General features: G+C 43.3%; 1 protein-coding gene across 1 annotated transcript in view; it reads right to left on the bottom strand.

Moving 5' to 3' along the window:
• Nucleotides 1–19,703: 19,703 nt before the first annotated feature.
• The window catches only part of LOC126195746 (leucine-rich repeat-containing protein 24-like), a gene marked incomplete at its 5' end in the record, with an annotated part of 210,738 nt that continues 206,856 nt past the window's right edge, over nucleotides 19,704–23,585 (bottom strand). The window contains 2 exons of the mRNA XM_049934372.1: nucleotides 19,704–19,827; nucleotides 19,897–20,136. Of these exons, the coding sequence (XP_049790329.1) occupies nucleotides 19,704–19,827; nucleotides 19,897–20,136 (364 nt within the window). The remainder of the gene's footprint in view (nucleotides 19,828–19,896; nucleotides 20,137–23,585) is intronic.

A 23,585-nucleotide genomic window follows, 5' to 3' on the forward strand; every position in this document is an offset into this window, starting at 1 on the left:
ACTCCATTATGGGCTTCAGTCTTTCGGTTATTGTTCTATATCTTAAACATCGATTTCAGTAAAGACGTTCCTCTATTATTTTAAGGAACTGATTTTTCATCCTTCTTTAAGATTGATTTTATGAGCGATATTTTCCATTCTTTTGGTATTTCTTTTCTTATACAGAAAATATCTAGAGGTCTAATGAAACTTGTTTAAAATCCTGCTGAAAAGAATTTTATCAATTCCTTGTTTACTCTTCTACATTCTACACCCTTTCGGCTCTTTGTATATGTGGGCACTTTTGTGGGTGCCCATCCTCTTCATCTGTAGCACAAGGATATGTAAGGCAATACTGTGTCGGAAATTACACTTACATCGAGAAATGTTGCTGTTCTAGTTTTCTACAAATCCTGTCAGTGTGCACGATTTAGAATTTTGGGATGTTTATGATCGATTAATTATGGGGGTTTCAGGATTCTTTCCTGTAATTTTCTCATATTTGAAGTGTTCATGATTCTTGTGTAGGTATGTTATTCACTGTACTCTAATATCCCTAATCATTTCATATTTTCTCTTGTCAATAGATGTATTACTCGCTTGATTCTTGTAATCTGATAAAACAGTTGTGTTGCGCAAGTCAAAATTCTTTCGTTTTCTTTAACGCAAAAAAGGGAACCTGTTAAAAAATTACAGACATTTGTGAACACTTGTGGAATTAATACTTTATGCAGAAAGATTAAATAGAATGTGAAGTTATTTCCCAGAATAATAATTAGCTACTCTTTTCACAACAGTGTTAACTCATTAACAAGGCTTGTACAGCTATAAGAGAAAGATAGTATTTCAGATAACAATCTGATTTAAAACGAAATCCCGCAGTACTGCAGCAATGTAAGTCATTTCTTTCTCTACAGGAACATACACTTTTGTGCATCTTATAATCATTGTATTTGTGTGGTGCCGATATTGCAGTGAGAGAACAGGATTTTCTACAGCTTCAGAATGTTAATCTGCATAGTTGTGATAAATGATGCTTTAATATACTCAGACGGTTGCTGATTATTTGGGGAAATTGTGGTTTGTATTCTTTACTATCACTTTTGCCAGAATTGGTGAGAACTTTGTTTTGTGACTTGAAAGGACTAGATAACACATATACATGTGATACGTTAGTTGGAAATTGAAACTGTTTCTACTACGTTTGTGACTGCTGATCGTCAGTTTAACTTCAGAGGGAATGTCTTATTAAAAGGTAATTAATACCCATGAGGTACTCGCTAGACATGGGCTGTTAGATGCTTTTATTTAATTTTTTTTATCTTTCATGATATCAGAAGCCAATAATTGAAACAATTTCTTGAGCTAACTCGTCCAACACATACAGATCGCACTTCAGCTATTAGTAAACCTGAATCTGTTCTCCACCATCTATCATTGTCACCATTAACCCTGCTATAATGGTTATGTCCATATCACCTATGATTTCAGTTATATCACGCTCTCATGATATCATAATTAATGCCCCTATTACGGATGTCGTCTCGGTGCCTCCTATGTCACTGCTATACCAACCTGTGCGAGAATCATGGAACTCATATTCATACTCTCTATTCCACTGTGGCTGCAATCAGGATATTAAAACTGATTTTCTTCTCTACTACGATGGGTTTCCTACCTCTCACAGTGGTCCACAATTTCGGTCACAACTCAGGAAGCGAAATCACAACAATCTTTTTCTCAACATTTCATTCTGCATCAAATTCATCATAAGAGGTTGTGAAAGAACTTGGGATAATATGCCTTCCTTATTATCACCGTCGTCATCGGTCTTTGAATTCTTCTATCCAAATCTGTGAAAAACTTATAAGTAAACTGCCTAATACCTGTTCCGTGGCATTCTTTTTCAAAATTACTGTACCGTGATGTAGTGAAACTGGGTTGAGGTAACATTCAGCTGGCTGCTGGAAAACGTAAAATATGTTGTAAGGTTACAGCACAGTGACGTCATCCAACGTTGGGAAGAATTTGCTGCTGAAGTCTCACAAATTATCGAGTACAACTAAGTCCCTAACTCACAAGCTTTTTCCTGTTTACGTTGGTTCATTCTGGATGGAACGAATAATGCATGAAAATGTATTGGTAAAGGAGACGCTAAAGGACCAAGATGTCAGCAGGTCTGCACCATGTGTCGGATCTAAAGGTTTTCTGTGAATGAAGCTAGCGGGACATTCCATACGACGATTTCATTTGATTTAAAATTTATTTGAAGTTCACGTACATGAGTGGCAAACATGTGTTGTTAAATTTTAACATTTTTATCGAGTGCAGGGATCGCCAGGAGGGGAAAGGTGATCGTTAGAAGTTAAAATTGTAGAGCAGCCAGTAGAAATACGGAACTTTTTCCTTATAAAGTAAAGTTACATGCAACTTGTGACTGATCTACCACTTTAATTTTTAACATGATTTCTGAAACGTACACTGTGATAGAAGTATTGATTTATATTTTTGTCTGTTATATGCTGATTGGGTGACTCTTGAGTGCTGGAGTACCTCAACATGAAGTTGAGAACCTAAAAAATAATTGTAGTAAGTACTAATAAGAACTTGGTAATGTAATCCTTCAATTACTACAGACGTGTAATGAGAGTAGTGACTGAGAGAGCTGTCATCTGTATCGAAAGAATAATTATTTTCATGGCGTATTTGTAAGATTATTTTGTCTAAATTCCGTTCATTAAGTGTGAGTGGAGGGAGATGAATGCCACATCTTGTGAGGATGTAGTGCCTTATGTTTGTGTTGTTTAAACATTACTTTCATTCTCGAGTACCCTGATGCAGAACCACTTGTTGTGAATATGGAAAGGTTAGAACTTCAATGGTGGCAGGTATTTATTTCAGCTTACGTAAGACAGTTACAAATATCTAAGTGTTATGATCCTTCAAATTTGTTCGCTGTCGCGATGTGAAGGTCACAGGACAGCAGTGCCAGTTGTGTTAGTAAATCGAGTGGAGCGGTCTGTTGCCTGACGAATCTCTGTAAAAGTTCAGAAGCAAATGCCGTGAGGTGCTTCTTTCAGCTAAGGAATCAAGTTAAAATCACAAGCGCAAAAATAAAGAAATGGCGTGTGACGAGGGCCTCCCGTTGGGTAGATGGCTCGCCTGGTGCAAGTCTTTCGATTTGACGCCACTTCGGCGCCTTGCGCGTCGATGAGGATGAAATGATGATGATTAGGACAACACAACGCCCAGTCCCTGAGCGGAGAAAATCTCCGACCCAGCCGGGAATCGAACCCGGGCCCCTAGGATTGATAGCCTGTCGCTCATTTTGTTCGATATAGTTCGTTGCGTTTGGTCTGGGCGGACATCACAAGACATCCGTTCAAATTGATCGTTGGTTCCTTGACTCAGTTTTTTTTTTATTACAGAGAGCACGCAGCCCTCTGACCGAACACGCTGAGCTACCGTGCCGGCCCACTCAGCTACCGGGAGCGGACATCACAAGCGCTGAAGTCCGAGAGTGTGGTGGGCGGCACAGCACTTTCCAGCCACATCCTTCGAAACAAGTCAACCACAAATTGCGCCACATGCACCCAGACATTCTCCTGCGAAGCCATTGGTGGGTCCTGCAGAAAGTGTCACCGAGTTTTCCTCTAAGCTGTTCATTTTTGAAACACACCCTACGACCTTCTTAGAGAAAGAAGCGGAGACCGTTTTATGCAGGTCCCGCCCACCGTTTTGCAGCAAATTCTCGGGCGCAAAGTGTGCAAATTGTGACTGATTTGTTCGTTTGATGACGCTGGGAAGCGCTGAGCCGTCTGCCTCACTCTGGAGACGTAAGCCCCTGTGCCTTCAACTTGATTTCTAAATTGAAGGAAGCACTTCACTTCATTTGCTTCCGAACAGTTACAGAGATCCGTCGGGCAATAGGCAGCACCAATGGAACCGTCGGCACAACCGGCGCTGCTGAATTTATCCTACGTCTTTCACATCGCTAGCACCGAGTTATGCACAATGCTACTGACTATTCTGAAGGGCAGCGAAACCTTTAAGGATGAATCTGCTCTTTTTAAAATGTAATTAAGTAGTTGCCACTATTAAAATTCCTACACTTGTATAATGATTTTATTTCCGTTACCAGGTGGTGTGAAGGAGCTTTTCCTTAGACAGAACACGTACAGTGTCATTATACTACGCCTCCTACACTCATGCTCATAAATTAAGGATAATGCTGATACAAGGTGAAAAAACGTCCTGGTGGGCGGTTTGCGGGTTAAAACACCTCGGGGTATGATTTACGGTGCGTCTGACCTGCTGTCGTCACACGGTGGCGCTGGAAGCAGTCCACATACGCAGAGGTTGGTGCAATTCAGAGTACGGTGCAGTGAGTAAGTGTGCAGAAGTTTTCAGACCTTCTAATGTTGACTGTGAGTTGAAAATGGCTCAAAGAACACATATCGATGACGTTATGATGGGTACAATACTAGGGCGACTGGAGGCAGGTCAAACACAGCAGTTCGTGGCACGGGCCCTCCGTGTGCCAGAAAGTGTGATCTCAAGATTATGGCAACGATTCCAGCAGACAAGAAACGTGTCCAGCCACTACAGTAGGGGACTTCCACAGTGTACAACACCACAAGAAGACCGATATCTCACCATCAGTTCCCGCAGACGGCCACAGAGTAGTACAGGTAGACTTGCTCGGGACATTACCGCAGCCACTAGAACAGTTGTCTCCAGACACACAGTCTACAGACGACTGAACAGACATGGTTTATTCTCCCGGAGACCTGCAAGGTGCACTCCACTGACCCCTGGTCCCAGAAGAGCCCGTAAAGCCTGGTGTCAAGAACACAGTACATGGTCATTTGAACAGTGGTCCGAGGTTATGTTCACGGACGAGTCCAGGTATAGTCTGAACAGTGATTCTCACCGAGTTTTCATCTGGCGTGAACCAGGAACCAGATACCAACCCCTTAATGTCCTTGAACGGGACCTGTATGGAGGTCGTGGTTTGATGGTGTGGGGTGGGATTATGATCGGTGCACGTACACCCCTGCGTGTCTCTGACAGAGGAACTGTAACAGGTCAGGTGTATCGGGACGTCATTTTGCACCAGTATGTCCGCCTTTTCAGGGGTGCAGTGGGTTGTTCAAATGGTTCAAATGGCTATGAGCACTATGGGACTCAACTGCTGTGGTTATCAGTCCCCTAGAACTTACAACTACTTAAATCTAACTAACCTAAGGACATCACACACATCCATGCCCGAGGCAGGATTCGAACCTGCGACTGTGGCAGTCGCACGATGCAGTGGGTCCCACCTTCCAGCTCAGGGATGATAAGGCAGGGCCCCACCGAGCTGCCATCGTGGAGGAGTACATTGACATAGAAGATATCAGGCGAAAGAAGTGGCCTGCCTGTTCTCCAGACCTAAACCCCTTCGAGCACGTCTGGGATGCTCTCGGTCGACGATCGCTGCACGTCTTCAAATCCCTGCTACACTTCAGGAGCTCCGACAGGCACTGGTGCAAGAATGGGAGGCTATACCGCAGCAGCTGCTCGACCACCTGATCCAGTGTATGCCAACCCGCTGTGCGGCCTGTGTACGTGTGCATGGTGATTCTCGCCGGTTTTCATCTGGCGTGAACCAGGAACCAGTGTAGACAATCCCAAGTCTGTGCTACATAGAGGGTACAAGCGAAGAGACTAGAGTTGATGCAGCTATACAAGTGTCTAATCTTGAAGCTGCTATTGAACTGGGCCGTCACCAGTCGGTCGCTGCGCTTATGTCTTCTCCATATAGGGTCTGATGCTGTCGCTTTGTCGTCCTGGAGAGAGGTCGGTAAGCGTGCAATTGACTGACGTCTTCTCACAGCTATCTCTTCTCTACCGTTCCCGACTGGTGTGCCGGCGCTTGACTTAACGCCATAGCAAAAACATGTACAGTTACTTTATACTTAATTATTCATAGAGTTTCTCCTTTAGGTGGAGCAGATTCAGTAATGTATTCATTTTTATAAGAATATTGCTTGTACTTTTTTCTCATCAGTTAAAGATTTACAGAGGTTAAGCTAAAACTCAGAGTCAGATGACAACGCACTTTGCCAGGTGTAGAATATGAACTAAAAATAACGTCGAGTAATAATGTAATTGGAAGAACGGGAATTTGTATAACGTAGCTGGATGTAAGTCTGTTGAAGGGTAATCTGTTGTCAAGAAAATATAGTGAGATCTCGTTCGCAACTGTCCAGTGGTTAAACCAAGAACAATGAGGCCGCAATGATACCACTGATTCAAGAGTGCACGTAAAATCTTTGTTATACTGTTTGTATTTTAACGTTACCAATTATGTAAGATTAGTTTTGATGATGTGCCTGATTTGCTTGTGTAAAACATTCATTTTCAACATTCAAAATGTTATTTTATATTTTAAATCGGTCCACTAATGTGAAACTCATCACCCTGAAGTTTCTGTATTGTTCTGTGTTGTAATTGTTATCCGCATTAAGCAAGTATTTTATGTTCATGGAGGATGTGATTATCTATCGTTCCCACTGCTCACGTGGAAAATTATATGTACTAAATGTAATGATTCGTTCTGTTTGTATGATTCTGTTAATTTATGCTAAATCTGTGTACAAAACCTTTCGTGTTAAGATGTAAAAGAAAGGTAATCAATAAAAACCAACATGAAGGCATAAATGATGACGGTCCATATTCTGAACTGCCATGTATCCTGTGCAAATGGTCTGCATTCTCTATGGAGGAACACTTGTAATATCATACATAGATCATAATGCAGTGGCACTCGCCCATGCGTAACAACTGGGAACACCTTCCAGGTGGTGTGAGGAGTTAGCTCTCAAAAGGATGATTGGACTCACAATGCACGGTGAATAACAGAGTTTCGTTCACTGCAGCTGTGTTTTATTGCTATGGATCGACGTCAAGTACGACTCTAACGGTAGCCATGATTCTGTCTGTGTTCTCTAACGCCGAGTTTCATCATCAGCTACAATAAAATGTTGTTCTGTCCTTCATGATGCCACTTGAGATCCTAGAATAACCAGAGTCGGTCACTCACTTCACTCTAGAAACATCCTCCTAGACTCCATCAGTTGTCATTGACTGTGTAGGGAATACTATAAATCGTGTAACGAACATAATTCACTTCTTCTCAATCTGTAGCAGATTGTTAACCAACTGCTTATAGATAAGTAGATAAGGTTCTCAAGTACTTTGTTAGAAAGTACATTCAAAAGGACAGATATAGAGGGTACTGCATGCTGCTAAAATAGATTTATGGGGAAATATTTATGTTCTCGTTGACACACAAGACTGTAATTCATACTGTGCTGAATGGTCCTTTCTCGTAAACGTGTAATAAGCTTCTAGCAACTAACAGGAGAATCCAAAAACGTCAACTTACATTAAAAGCCTCTTAAGACTCTATATTTCTTGCTCAGTAACTAACAGGAATACTTACAGAGACAATAGTAGTTTACGATTTTCTTAATTTAAACTGTCACTAGTGAATTCATCCGTGAGCTACGTAAAGTTTGCCCCTTACGACAAGGCAGAGTGGTATCTCGTAGCTTGGCCACTAAGGGCTTAATTGAAGTGAGAGGGGAATGTTTTATTGTTTATCTTTCAATGCTGAGCGTGCGCACCTAATATCGATCAGCTACTACGATATAAATGTGCAACGGAAGTAACTCAGATTCGTGTATGCACACGATAGAGACGGTCATCTGCAAATGTGAAACATGTTCGTAGCAAGTAATGAAAAATCATAATACGGCTGTTGTAAAGCACTGCACTGAGTAAAAGAAAAATGACATTCAGAACGTTTAGTAAACGTTTGTAATCCTGTCTCATGTTGGAATTACTGTTATTAATACAACATTAAATTATGTAGGTTACCAATCGATAGTAAGGTCGGTAGGGGAATGTGTGGTAAAGTGGCCAGGGCGGGAGAAATGGCAACTGAATATTTTTTTCTTTGTTTTCCATAAACAGAGCTGCTGCTGCACCCGAAGTCGTCAGACTAGTTCTAATTTACATCGCCACTGTTGTCAGTGAGACTGACAGAGCAAGCTTGTCCATTATTTTTTAGAACCAACTTGTTTGTTTTTGAGTCTTCTGATATATGATACGTCATTTATTTTTATTATTCTTTTTGCCTCATTCGTATGGGGAGTAACCATTTTTAACGCTATCAACGTTCAAACAAAGTCTCCTGGTCAACAAACATTTTCCTTATTATACAATGATAGTTTCTTCTGTAGATTACTAATGCCGACGTGGCGTCGGATAGGAAAGTGGCCACATTACTCTTCGGGAAACGTGGTCAAATGTTTACCCCAATAAGAGATAGTTACTTTCAAAAAACACGCGTAATATCCGTCTACATCTACATATACACAGCTAATCCCCATATCATACTTAAGTGCCTGGCAGAGGCTTCATCGAACTAATGTCATACTAATTCTCTGTTATTCCACTATTGAAAAACGCGCGGAAAAAGAAGACCTATATCTTTGCGTGCGAGTTCTGATTTCACTTATTTTATTATGATGATCGTTTCTTCCTATGCAGGTCGTCTTCAACAAGATGTTTTCGCATTCCGAGGAGAATGTTTGTGGTTTCAGTTTCGTGAGAAGCTCCCGCCTCTTCGAAAAACGCCATTGTTTTAATTATTTCCACCCCCAAATCCTGTATGATGTCTGTGACACTCACTCCCATACGAAACTTGCTCCCATTCTTTGATCTTCTTGATGTATTCCGTTAATCCTGTCTGGTAAGGATTCCACAACGCGCAGCATTACTCCAAAAGAGAAGGGACAAGCGTAGTGTACGCAGTCTCTTTAATAGATCCGTTGCATCTTCTAAGTGTTTGCCAATAAATCTCAGTGTTTGGTTCGCCTTCACCACAAGATATTCTGCGTGTACTTTCCAATTTAATTTGTTCGTAATTATAATTCCTAGGTGTTTAGTTGAATTTACGGTCTTTAGAGTTGACTGATTTATCGTGTAACCGAAGTTTAACTGATTCCTTTTAGCATTCATATTAATGACCTCACACTTTTCACTGTTTAGGATCAATTGTCAGTTTTGACACCATACAGATATCCAAAGCATTTTGCAATCGGTTTTGATCTTTTGATGTCTTTGCTAGAGAATAAAAGTCAGCATCATCTGCAAACAACCTAAGACGGCTGCTCAAATGAACCTGTGGTTAAATATTCTGCTCTTCTTTGAATCATCTCAGACATCTTTATTGATTATACCTGATAGTATATTGATTATACCTGATAGTCCCCCCATGAACCATGGACTTTGCCGTTGGTGGGGAGGCTTGCGTGCCTCAGCGATACACATGGCCGTACGGTAGGTGCAACCACAACGGAGGTGTAGCTGTTGAGAGGCCAAACAAACATGTGGTTCCTGAAGAGGGGCAGCAGCCTTTTCAGTAGTTGCAGGGGCAACAGTCTGGATGATTGACTGATCTGGCCTTGTAACATTAACCAAAACGGCCTTGCTGTGCTGGTACTGCGAACGGCTGAAAGCAAGGGGAAACTACAGCCGTAATTTTTCCCAAGGACATGCAGCTTTACTGTATGCATCGAGAGCTGCATCAAACCAGTCTCAGGACTGAAGACCACAACAACAACAATTAAATTTCGAGAATACATTTGTGTAAGTGGTGGTGGTGGTTTGTGTTTAACGTCCAGTCGACAACGAGGTCATTAGAGACGGAGCGCAAGCTCGGGTTAGGGAAGGATTGGGAAGGAAATCGGCCGTGCCATTTCAAAGGAACCATCCCGGCATTTGCCTGAAACGATTTAGGGAAATCACGGAAAACCTAAATCAGGATGGCTGGAGGCGGGATTGAACCGTCGTCCTCCCGAATGCGAGTCCAGTGTGCTAACCACTGCGCCACCTCGCTCGGTTTTGTCTAACAAGGGAACCTCCCCATCGCACCCCCCTCAGATTTAGTTATAAGTTGGCACACTGGATAGGCCTTGAAAAACTGAACACAGATCAACCGAGAAAACAGGAAGAAGTTGTGTGGAACTATGAAAAAAAAATAAGGAAAATAAACAAACTGGGTAGTCCATACGCAAGATAGGCAAAATCAAGGATAGTGTTAGCTGAGGTGCGCCGTGGTCACGTGGTGCCGGCACGGTAACTCAAAGTGTTCGGTCAGAGGGTTAGCTGCCCTCTGTAATTAAAAAAAAAAAATAAAATAAAATAAAAAAAACTGAGTTAATGGGTCAACGACGAACTTAAACGGGTGTCTTGCGATGTCCGCACCGAGCAGATACAACGAACGAAAACGAACAAAATGAGATTTAAAAAAAAAAAAGTGGTTAGCGTGAGGAGCTGCGGAACGAGGGGTCCTTGGTTCAAGTCTTCCCTCGAGTGAAAAGTTTACTTTCTTTATTTTCGCAAAGTTATGATCTGTCCGTTCGTTCATTGACGTCTCTGTTCACTGTAATAAGTTTAGTGTCTGTGTTTTGCGACCGCACGGCAAAACCGTGCGATTTGTAGACGAAAGGACGTGCCTGTCCAATGGGAACCGAAAACATTTGATCGCAAGGTCATAGGTCAACCGATTCCTCCACAGGAAAACACGTCTGATATATTCTATACGGCACTGGTGACGGCATGTGCGACACATGACAGGAATATGTTGTCGTCCCACCTAACTTGTACACTTGGCGAAAGGGTAAAAAGGTTCTTCTACCTAGCCCGATTTAGGTTTTCTTGTGGATGTGTTAATCACTCCCAAAAAAGTGATGAAAAGATAAGAGTTTGTCACATAAACTACAACAAATGAATGCAACAGTTTCACAGTCGCATCGGACGGACGGACGGACTGATAATAATTGTCTGAAAATAAAAAATTAAACTTTTCACTCGAGGGAAAACTTGAACGAAGGACCTATCATGCCGCAGCTGCTCATGCTAACCACGAGACCACGGCGCTCCTGAGCTAACACTATCCTTGATTTTGCCTATCTTGCACATGGACTACTCAGTTTGCTTATTTTTTTCATAGTTCCACACAACTTCTTCCTGTTTTCTCGACTGATCTGTGTTTAGTTTTTCAAGGCCTATCCACCGTGCCAACTTATAACTAAATCTGAGGGGGGTGCGATGGGGATGTCCCCTTGTAAGTAACATACTTAAGTGACCAAAATCGCAAGATGACAAGTTAATGTGCTCGTCAGTGTGAGATATGCCATTACAAATGCAACATGCTCGTACATTAATCACTGTTGTAACCGCCGAAATACTGAATGCAAGAATGCAAACGTGCATGCGTTGTGTTGTACAGATGCCAAATGTCAGTTTGTGGTATGGAGTTCCGTGAACGTTGCACTTGGTCGACGAATAGAGAGACAGCTAAGGCTGGATGTGTCGTGCGATGATGTCCCATACGTATTCGACTGGAGACAAATCTGGTGATGGAGCCGACCAAGGCAACGAGTCGGCAGTATGTAGAGCATGTTGGGTTACAACAGCGGTATGTGGACGACCAGTATCCTGTTGGAAAACACCTAAGGAATCCTATTCATGAAAGGCAGCACAAAAGGTCGATTCACCAGACTGACGTACATTTTTGCAGTCAGATTGCGTGGAATAACCACTAGAGCGCTCCAGCTGTCATACGAAATAGCACCCCGGATCGTAACTCCAGGTTTAGGTCCACTGTGCCGAGCAAGCCGACAGGTTGTTTGGGGACCCTGAACTACCTCCCTTCAGCCATAACAAGACCTTCACTGCCACCGAGGCAGAAGCAGTTTTCATCAGAAAACACAAATAGACCTCCTTGCTGCCCTCTCGCTCGACACCTTTTAAGACGCAAACAACGGTGATTTAGGGTCAGTGGAATAATGTACACTACAGGGTGTCTGGCTCGGAGCTATCCTTGGAGTAACCGACTTGCAACAGTTCGATGTGTCACTGTGGTGCCAACCGCTGCTCAAATTGCTACTGCAGGTGCAGTACGATGTGCCAGAGGTATACGCCAAATACAATGGTTTTCCCTCTCGTTAGTGCCACGTGGTCATCCGAAACCCGGTCTTCCCGCTACCATATATTCCAACAGCTACATACCTGCCAGGTCTTTCCGCAGTATCGCAGAAGGAACATCCTGGTTTTCGTAGCCAAATTACATGACCTCGTTCAAACTAAGTGAGGTGCTGATACCTGCTTCTTTGTCGAATTCCATCTTAAAAGTAGCTGACGGTGTTATATCCTAGCCAGTAATGCCACCCGAGCTCGCTGCCAAAAGGTTGGCAGCATCAAAGTCCGGACGCCGTCCGCATAAGCAGCGCCAGCGATACAGGAAATCGCCGCAAGTCTGCGCGCGCCACCGCTGGCTTCTGGCTTCTTAAGCGCTGGAGTCGCGAGCGCTAGGACAGTTCTGGATTCGCCGCTCAGTTGTATACTCGCCACCGAATTGTGTACCTGCTAGTCAGTTGTGTGTTCATCGCAGCAGAGTTGCTGTTTGTCGTCAGCCGACGCCGACATAGCCGCACCGACTCGAACTAGACAGATTTCTGTAGACCATGTTCACCACTGTGTTCTGTATCGTCGTTAATAAAGATAAGTACCGACTTTCATTTAATCCGAGTGTTTGGGTTTTCATCTTTCTGTTCACTGTTCCAGCGGACCGGTCGGCCCACTATTAAAAGTGTGGCGGTGACTTCGTAGGCCGTTTCTACAGCGAAGTGTTGTCGCTACGAAGGCCGCCACAAAAGACGGTAACTACCATTACACCGTGTATTTAAAGCTAACCTGATTTGCATCCTCATAGTCGCGCTACTAGTGCCTCTGTTACGAGACTGGTTCGAAATCTAACTAGACATCATCTTTCAGATGTAGGAGCACGCTTGTTAACTCCGCTTATGTCGCACGAATCCTTCTTGGTGTTGCCCTCTTTTTCCGGCAGCGTATTTGCCATTTTGTCCGATCGATGCAAAACATCAAAAGTTAACAGTTTGAACAGTGACACCGAGTCAGTCTGTTTTGATGAAGCGCGCCACAATTCTAAACAAAGTTGAAAACCGAAAAACCGGAGTAAACTAACAAGCACTACTCACAAAATATGAAATATTTCCTAGGAGTTATAATACCGGAACTGGATAACACCATCTTTAACTTTGATAATGGCCTCGCTTCGGCAAGGACTGACAGTTATGCCATATTCAGATGAAGCAACTCACTGATGTTTAGATCTCCTAGAGTCGCCAAGCCATGGCGGTTTCATTTCGTTCAGCCTGTTGTTCCAAATAGATCCAGGCGTCTTGTATGGAATTCACGTCTGATGATCAACTGATCCAGTCGAGATATGATAGGGTTCTTGAAGCTTCTTCAAAGCAGGAAGGTATGCGCGCTGCCCTGCTATTATGGGTATAGTTATCTTCGAAGACGTTAGTGTCTACAGCCTACTCGTCACGAAAACGCTGAAGAAAGAAGGCGAACATTTGTTCACCGAGGATGTTGAAATAAACATCACAGCAGCCTGAATGACTGGGCCGAGGCGATGGTAGGAAAAAGACCCCCAAGCCATAGGAGTATTACCTCCAATCTAAGCTACACCATAAACATACCGTGGGTTGAACGCCTTATTGTGCCATCTGTTCACTCGGCATTTTGCATCTAAATGGTTCAAATGGCTCTGAGCACTATGGGACACAACTGCTGTGGTCATTAGTCCCCTAGAACTTAGAACTACTTGAACCTAACTAACCTAAGGACATCACAAACATCCATGCCCGAGGCAGGATTCGAACCTGCGACCGTAGCAGTCGCACGGTTCCGGACTGCGCGCCTAGAACCGCGAGACCACCGCGGCCGGCTGCATCTAAATATTCATCTAGATGGATACTATGCAAGTCACACTTAAGTGCCCGGAAGAGAGTTCACCGAACCACCATCACAATAATTCTCTATTATTGCACCCTCGAAGAGCGCTCGGAAAAGCGAACACCTATATCTTTCTACGGACAAGATAGATCTGTTGCGTCTTCTAAGTCTTCTGACAATAAATTGCAGCCTTTGGTTTGCCTTCCCCACAACATTTTCTATGTCTTCTTTCCAACTTAAGTTGCTCGTAATTCTAGTTCCTAGGCATGTAGTTGTATTTACGGCCTTTAGATTTGACTGGTTTATCGTGTAACCGAAGTTTAAAGGTTTCCTTTTAGCGTCTATGGGAATGACCTCACACTTTTTATTATTTAGGATCAATTGACAATTTTCGCACCGTAAAGATATCTTTTCTAAATTGTTTTGTAATTTTTTTTATTTTCTGATGACTTTGCTAGACGATAAACAACAGAATTATCTGCAAACGACTTAAAGCTGGCTGCTTAGAATGACTCCTAAATCGTTGACCTATAACACTACGTCGGGGAACGCCAGAAATCACTTCTGTTTCAGTAGATGACTTTCCGTCAATTTCTGTGAACTGTGACCTCTATGACAGGAAATCACGAAACCAGTGGCATAACTGAGACGATATTCCATAAGCACTGAATTTCACTATAAGCCATTTGTGTGGTACAGTGTCAAAAGCCTTCTGGAAAGACAGAACCAATTTAAAATCACTTGTGGATAGTACTCAGGACTTCGTGTGAGTAAAGAGCTAGTTCTGTTTCACAAAACCGTTTCACAAAACCGTTTCCGATTCATTCCCTTAGGATCTTTGTGGGACTGTTGAATGTACGTGGTGTTGCAGTCTGTTTCAAAAGCAACATAAGGTCAAGAAATTACTGCAGGAAGTGCTGCCATCTGTAAACGAACTCCCACTGAACCTGAAAACTGCAATGGCGACAAATGTTATAACCATTTACGGACATCTGTAAAGTATAGTTGCAAAAGATAAAGTAACGTAAAGTTCAGAGTTCAGGAGTCAGAAGGGCTAATCAGGTCCGACCGCCCGCCTTGTCATCATCGGTCAATGAAATCAACGTTTGAGGTATTGAGGGGCAAGTACCCATCATACCGCTCTTGCGGTCGTCGTCATGTTTGTTGAACTTGGAACAGGTACTAATCCTTCGCGTAGCTACTCAGTTGGCCTCACAAAGTTGAGTGCAGCCCGTTCCATTCTCCCCATGAAGAAAAACTCTGTGGCGGTATAAGGAATCGAACCCAGGTCCGCCACATGGCAGTTATTCTCATTGACCATTCGGCTGCGAAAGAAAACACGTTCGTATAGATTAAAAAAAAGAGGAAAACACTTTCGCATAGGGTAAAACAAAAGGAACAGAATAACTTTCAGCGCAACAACTAAGCCGTTCATTAACATGTAAAAGAATTGTTATAGTAAACTATGAAGGAATTACATAATAACAGTCGAATATTTTTATGCTCAGGCACACTGCATGTATACTTGGATAAAACCAGTCGATGATTGGTTGCGTTGGTTATCTCTGTACTGTAATAAATTCAGAGAAAGTGGAGATGTTAATAGGGAATAGCATCATGACTAGAAAACAAAACACGAAAGGTGAAACACAGATACTGTTTTAATGTAAAACGATGTACATTGAAATAGTTCCTCAATAGTCAACTGCATTCCGCCTCTAACCGTAAAATAACGAGGCACCATCTTCCTTATTATAGAATATGGTATCTGACATCACTCACACGGAAACGAGAATTTGAGAACAATTGCCAGTCTCTTCGATGACGTATGGTTACTAGTTTCTCTCCTTTTATTGAGGGTTGCACATTACTTTTGTTACAGGAATTTTACAAGTTTGTCACACATTCTTCTGTTTCAATTGACAATTTTTGTCCATGTAAAATAGGAAGTACGGACAGTTGTGAAGAGTTTACTTACAGACTAACGAGGTAAGTCCCTTAGCGCAGCATGTCACTGTCTTAGTCAGAACAAAGTTCCGAACGACAATGCACACAAAAAGTCACTCGTTGGTGCTCGTCATTCATTTGTATTCGCCGACACACTAATCACACTTCACTAACACCAAGTTCACCGATTACTGAACGGATAATGCCCTTCTAGATAATTTTTACAGTGATATGTAGTGGAATGTAGAGGAGAAAAATATACCTCTCAGTCACTCAGTCTCCCATTTCATTAACTTGTCATTATGTGTCGTCATCATTCATCTTACTCTCGTTCCCGAAAACAAAGACAAAATTTTGCAGTACTTTTAAGATAGAAACGGCCTAGGAGAAAAATTAGCCGCTAAGAACTGAGAAATCACATTTCATCAGCGATAATGTCCTAGATCAGATCCACTCTGTCAAGATGTTTGTTGTACTATTAAGTCACCAGAGAGTTAATTTGGGCATATGCAGAACAGATCATTTTTCACAATGTGAAATAGTGAGACTAGCATTGAGGTTGTAACATAATGAAAGATGAAGTCATAGGAACAATTACTCAAATGCATTAGAAGAGTTCGAACAATCATTAAGGAAAAAAAAAGAAAAATAAAGTTGTATTTAAAATGGAGACACAAAACGCCAAGGAAACTTCCTGCAGATAACACCCACTTAATACATGAATTTCCGAACAAATTCAATCCAGCGTTTGAATGGAAAAAGTGCTGAGGTGATTTTCTTTCGTAGAAAGGCGAATGATAACTGATAACTTATAGCTTAAGCTACGTTGTTTCACTCGTCCACATACACAGATGAGTAATAAACAGCCGACTAAACATATAAACATGGGAATTGGACTCAAGATTTGGAGAAAGAATAAAGAATACGACTGTGGAATCCAAAACCGTGTGCTGATCTCATAAGACTGTACCAAATATGGAATCTTGAAAATTTTGCAGTCAAATAATATTCACCTTAAGAAATGAATAGTAATCATAATTGTTCCTTCACTTCCAGAAATAAAGTAATCCCTATTTGACAAGTTGGAGTACGGGTGTAGGTAACGAATGTAGTGCAAACAGAAAGGAATTCTCATGGAATTTTTATATTCCACGTGGTAACTACCAAGCGTCAGATCGCTCACAAACAGATAGCGTTCACCATAAAGTGTTCTGGAAATAGCATGTTGGTTGAAACCAAAGTTGAAGAGCCTTTGCCGAACTTTGTTTCTACAGTACACGAGACGGATTTGTCAAATCTAGTGATGACCTAAAATATTGCAACATCTATTAATTAGCAGGTCGTTCTCGCTCGTTCTTCAACACTTATCTAACAACAACACCGATCCATTTCAATGTAGTAATCGATGCGTACGTTTTCACCAGAGCAATAACTCTGCTGACGATGAAGACGTTATATGTGAGGTACAGTTTTGTAAATGCCCTCATCTTATGATGAGAGGGAAGTAGGTAGAGCACAGGCACCATTGTTTTACGAGATGAATAGCGACTATGGACGATGTTACCTTTGAGATAATAAGAGCTAAAGCAAATAGCAGTGGGAAAATTATTTTAAATTACAATATAAGGACATAAGAAGTTGAAATTGAAACCAGTCTCCAGAGTACAGACAAGACAATCAGATAAACTTCACATTGGAGTAAATATGCACTGCAATAAAAAGACTTGAAAGTAGAATGTCTCCAGCGCCAGATGGTTGATATAAATAATTAATCAAATACGGATGACATGCATTACATCAACAGTCTCATACTTTGTTTAACAATATGACGAAGTAAGGTAGAACATCAAGAGAATGGAGAGAGAATATTACAATCCCAATCCGTAAAAACATAAATAAGCAAATTTTAGATCATTAACGGGGAATTACCCTGCTGAATACCACCTTCACAGTGTTAAAATTAGTAATTAGAGACAGAACGCAGAATTACATGCGTTGTTGACTTTTCAAAAACCTTTGATAGGGTCAGAAAAAAGGATAGAATTGAATCCTTAATGGACAACATAGAAACAATGGGTTTACTGAAAGTCATAGAAGATACACACAGGTAATAAAACGAGAATTAAATTACGCAAAGTATTTACAGATGAAATTATACTAGATAAAGGAATTAGACGAGGAGATTCATGACGCCCACTTCTGTTCAACTTAATAATGGACCACATCATTGATGACAGAAGAAAGAAAGCTTGCTATAAAAAGGGAAATAAACTGGTAAATACTTTTCTTTTGCTGATGATACTGCACTGACAGCAGAAAATGAGGATGGTTCATAAAGGTTACTTCGCTAGTTTAATAAAACAGCTAAGCAACATAACATAGAAATATCTAAAAAAAAACTTAGTATATGGTAATATCAAAAGCATTGTATGATATAAATTAGAAGTAGATGGTGTTCAGTTCAATAAATGACGAGTTTTAATTACCTCAGGAGTGTTATTACCAGCCATAAATACTTAACCATGGAGGTGAAAATTCAAGTGACAAAGCACTTGAAAATACTGTATGGCGAAACAAATTTGTGACCACTCAGTGGAAAATAAAAATGTATAAAACAATGGTGCATCCTGTTTTGACATTTGTACGCAGAAGAAACTGGAGAAGAAACGAAGAATGTAAGAGAAAAGTTAATTGCAATGGAAATAAAGGTACTAAAATAGATGCAGTGAGTAACCACATCGGAGAAAAGAACAGATGTGTCGATAAGGGGACAATGTAGAATACAAAATATAAAGAAATGGACGAAAACAAGAAAACGAAATTGTTAGGAACATGTGGAAAGTATGGACCTCAGAAGACTAGTTCAAATTTGTAAACACGAACGACTGTGAGGGAAAAGACTGCCCAGACGACTATCCAAGACATGGGGCAGCAGCTGGTCCAGTGCATGTGGCAGACAAACCGGGTAACCCTGGTCAGAAGAAGAAGAAGAAGAAGACGAAGGAAACTGTTCACATATTTTTAAAAATACGATGAACAATTCTTACGGAACAGTAGGGTGAAAATATGTGGATTGTTTTCCTGGTGCTATTTAATATGTGAAATAACAAAATAACTGAATGTAATTGAGAAAACCGGACCGTTTCCATCTAATAAAAAGATAACTCGCTGTTTAATAGCACCAGTCTCTTATGGATTGTAAGCTGCACAGAGTACTGAACTGAAGATCCCAGACGTCAGTCAGAACTGTAGGACCGTCTGAGAGAAATAGTGGTCAATGTTTCTCCCTGATAATGCTGGAATCCCTTTTTCGGTACCTGCTGACGATCAAGGATGTTTGTCTGGTGGTATGGTCTGGAACGAGGTCCTCTTAGTCTGAGAAACTGAAGTAAGCTCCACAGATAACGACGCCATGCCAGTTGCCAGTGTTGTCGTTTACTGCGGGGTTCCATTCGACCTCAATGTGGAGGAAGATGTAACTATCAGACGTCGTACCGACAGCTCCTTCAGTTAAAATTCATGAAGCACTTCACTGACTGGAGAATTGGAGTTACTCGATTGTAGTACAATTCTCTTCAGTCAGAGCATATATTAATATTAATGTCGTATGTGACTGTTCTTTCTGCGCAAGCACCTGCGACATCGATCATGTCATGGCGTCTATTATTGGGGGCTAATTGTTCTTCAGTTGTATTCAGGGAACTGAACACTGGTTCATCACACGGAAGTCAGAGACCAGCTACAGAGCTGATCCCAATACAGAAACTGACAGAATGAGTTGCTGGGAAAGTTGAGACAGTAAGAGTTCAATTGAAAATAAGGATGCCTGCAAACATATGGGCATCGCAAGAGACTCCTCCGTGTTGCACAGCTGGGGCGGGCAGCTGCAGATCTCAGCTCAGGAAGAAGTCACCCCCGCTGAAGCGGCGGTGCTGTGGAGCGGCGGAGGTGGGCGCCGTGGACTTGGCCGTCCCCAGCCAGTAGGGAGGCGGTGATGTGGCTCCGGTACTGGGCGGACTGGAGGCGGGGGCCGCCGCCACCGCCGCAGACACCGTCGCCGCCCCCGCTGCTGCCGACGCGGTGGACGCGGCCCCCAGTCCGCGGCGGCGGTCCACGGCCATCTTCATGCGCGACAGCTGCCGCTGGAGGCTGCGGTACTCCATGAGGAAGCGCTCCAGCTGCTGCGCGTGGTAGTCGTAGGACGCGAGGTCGGCGGCGGCGCGCGCAGGGCACGGCGGGCTGGGGGGCGGCTGGCGCTGCAGTAGAGACAGCTGCGACGCCCCCAGCAGCGGCGACTGGCTGCTGTCCGCCCCTGCGCCGCCTCCGCTCGGACCCAGGCCAGAGCCGCCGCCGACACCGCCGCCGTATCGCCCCCGGCGAGGCAGCGTGCTGCTAACGCCGCTGTCGACACAAACAACCCGACTCACAATAATATTCAAAAACCTAGCACACTCCAAACATGTCAAAGCCTATATGTCACATTCGTATCGAACTGGTGGTTCTTAGGTTCTTAGTTACTTCTTTTAACGACGTGATGTTTAACGACTAAGTTTTCAGTATATGTATACATGATTAGCGTTAACCACAATCTACATCTACATCCATACTCCGCAACCCACCTGACGGTGTGTGGCGGAGGGTACCTTGAGTACCTCTAGCGATTCTCCCTTCTATTCCAGTCTCGTATTGTTCGAGAAAAGAAAGATTGTCGGTATGTCTCTGTGTAATCTCTAATCTCTCTGATTTTATCCTCATGGTCTTGGCTCTGAGCACTATGGGACTCAACTGCTGAGGTCATTAGTCCCCTAGAACTTAGAACTAGTTAAACCTAACTAACCTAAGGACATCACAAACATCCATGCCCGAGGCAGGATTCGAACCTGCGACCGTAGCGGTCTTGCGGTTCCAGACTGCAGCGCCTTTAACCGCACGGCCACTTCGGCCGGCCCTCATGGTCTCTCTGAGAGATATTCATAGGAGGGAGCACTATACTGCTTGAAACCTCGGTGAAGGTATGTTCTCGACACTTCAACAAAAGCCCATACCGAGCTACTGACCGTCTCTCTTCCACTGGAGTTTATCTGTCATCTCTGTAACGCTTTGTAGTGTTGCGGAATAGCAAAGAGTTGCAAATGTGGACTCAACTGCTAAGGTCATCAGTCCCCTAGAACTTAGAACTACTTAAACCTAACTAACCTAAGGACATCACACACATCCATGCCCGAGGCAGGATTCGAACCTGCGACTGTAGCGGTCACGCGGTTCCAGACTGTAGCGCCTTTAACCGCTTGGCCACACCGGCCGGCTGTTAGACGGAGACTTTCGTAGGGTGTAAGACAGAGGTATAGCATCAGCTGTACTGTATTTCACAACTTCGCGTAAGTCTGCCACAACAACACGTAACTCTGTCACAAGAACACTTAAGGGGCAAGTATGACAGATAAGTTAGCAGTATAAGTGGAACGAATGCTTTCATTACAAAAGAACATGACGTCAGGACGTCACTCGTGCTTCCTTTAAATACGCCAGCTTTGATAGCAACAAGGCACTCGCAGTTAGACTTGCAGTTAGATGTGTACTGGGTCGCTGTGTAGCGGTCAGCTCGGTGATCGACATGTTAATCTTTATTAAGGGCGGCCCATCCAGCAGCAGACGTGAGGGGACAGTACCAGCTCTGGTCCTCTCTGCTGCCACTGTCAATCATCAACCCAGGATTAGCAGACATCGCGGCAGACTCGCTCGCCGCCAATGCTGACCACATCAGTGAGTCGTCGCCGAGATCGTGCGGGGCCTAGGCCCTGTGCATCCGCAGTCACAACCGGGTGAGCCGACGACGCTGGGGGACTGCAGCCCGTTCCGCCTGTCCACCGCGGACGAACCACCAGGAGGAGTGAAGAAGACGGGGGGTACACTCCTCACTACGAGAACGCCTCTCGTTCCGACAGCGCTGGGACTCCAACCCGGAGCCTCATGTCCGCCGCCGAGCCGGCCGGCCAGCCGGGCGCCACCTGCCACGCGCGGCCAAAGTACGAAGTAAGGACATTCCACGCTACGTCAAAGCACGCGGCGCTGCGCTAGCAAGACTGGTGTGGCTCGGATCTGGTGTCATCGCTACGCGTCAGCGAGGTCTCGGAAAAGGTCGCTGATATCACCAAGCTCAGCCAGCCTGTGTTACGCAGACCACATTGTACTCGGCAAGAATAAAGGTGTTATGAATTAATAATGTTTCTTTGGCGTTTCTGACGCGTCCACAGTCATTTCCTAGCACCCTGACACCTGTAGAGGTCACAGCTCGGCCTCCAGTCCACCGTAGGCGACCGGAACCACCGGAGCGCCTACAGTTACTTCTTTTAACGACGTGATGTTTAACGACTAAGTTTTCAGTATATGTATACACAATTACCGTTAACCACAATCTTCATCTACATGTACATCGCCCTCCATACTCCGCAAACCACCTGACGGTGTGTGGCGGGTACCTTGAGTACCTCTACCGGTTCTCCCTTCTGTTCCAGTCTCGTATTGTTCGTGGAAAGAAATATTGTCGGTATGCCTCTGTGTGGGCTCTAATCTCTCTGATTTTATCCTCATGGTCTCTTCGCGAGATATACGTAGGAGAGAGCAATATACTGCTTGAGCCTTCGGTGAAGGTATGTTCTCGAAACTTCAACAAAAGCCCGTACCGAGCTACTGAGCGTCTCTCCTGCAGAGTCTTCCACTGGAGTTTATCTATTATCTCCGTAACGCTTTCGCGATTACTAAATGATCCTGTAACGAAGCGCGATGCTCTCCGTTGGATCTTCTCTATCTCTTCTATCAACCCTATCTGGTACGGATCCCACAATGCTGAGCAGTATTCAAGCAGTGGGCGAACAACTGTACTCTAACATACTTCCTTTGTTTTCGGACTGCATGTCCTTAAGATTCTTCCAATGAATCTCAGTCTGGCATCTGCTTTACCGACGATTACTTTTATATGGTCATTCCATTTTAAATCACTCCTAATGCCTACTCCAAAGTAATTTATGGAATTAACTGCTTCCAGTCGCTGACCTACTATATTGCAGCTAAATGATAAAGGATCTTTCTTTCTGTGTATTCGCAGCACGTTACTCTTGTCTACATTGAGATTCAATAGCCATTCCCTGCACCATGCGTCAATTCGTTGCAGATCCTCCTGCATTTCAGTACAATTTTCCATTGTTACAACCTCTCGATATACTACAGCATCATCCGCAAAAAGCCGCAATGAACATCCGATGTTATCCACAAGGTCATTTATATATATATTGTGAGTAGCAACGGTCCTACGACACTCCCCTGCGGCACACCTGAAATCACTCTTACGTCGGAAGACTTCTCCCCATTGAGAATGACATGCTGCGTTATCTTATCTAAGAACTCTTCAATCCAATCACACAATTAGTCTGATAGTCCATATGCTCTTACTTTGTTCATTAAACGACTGTGGGGATCTGTACCAAACGCCATGCGGAAGTCAAGAAACACGGCATCTATCTGGGAGCCCGTGTCTATGGCCCTCTGAGTCTCGTGGACGAATAGCGCGAGCTGGGTTTCACAATTTCTGCATTAGTTTTAGTACTGTTTATTCAACAACAGTTAAAAACTATTTTGTTTGCTTTTGAGAGACCTAGGCGTTTGTGCAGGGACGAGCGCGGTAAATTGCTTTTTTATAATTTGAGTGTATTTATCGAATTTCCACTCGATCATTGCAGTGCAGCGTGCTTTTCGTTTGCAATTTGCAGTACTCCCAT

The sequence above is a fragment of the Schistocerca nitens genome, chromosome 7 (assembly GCF_023898315.1).
Source record: "Schistocerca nitens isolate TAMUIC-IGC-003100 chromosome 7, iqSchNite1.1, whole genome shotgun sequence".
Lineage (NCBI taxonomy): Eukaryota > Metazoa > Arthropoda > Insecta > Orthoptera > Acrididae > Schistocerca > Schistocerca nitens.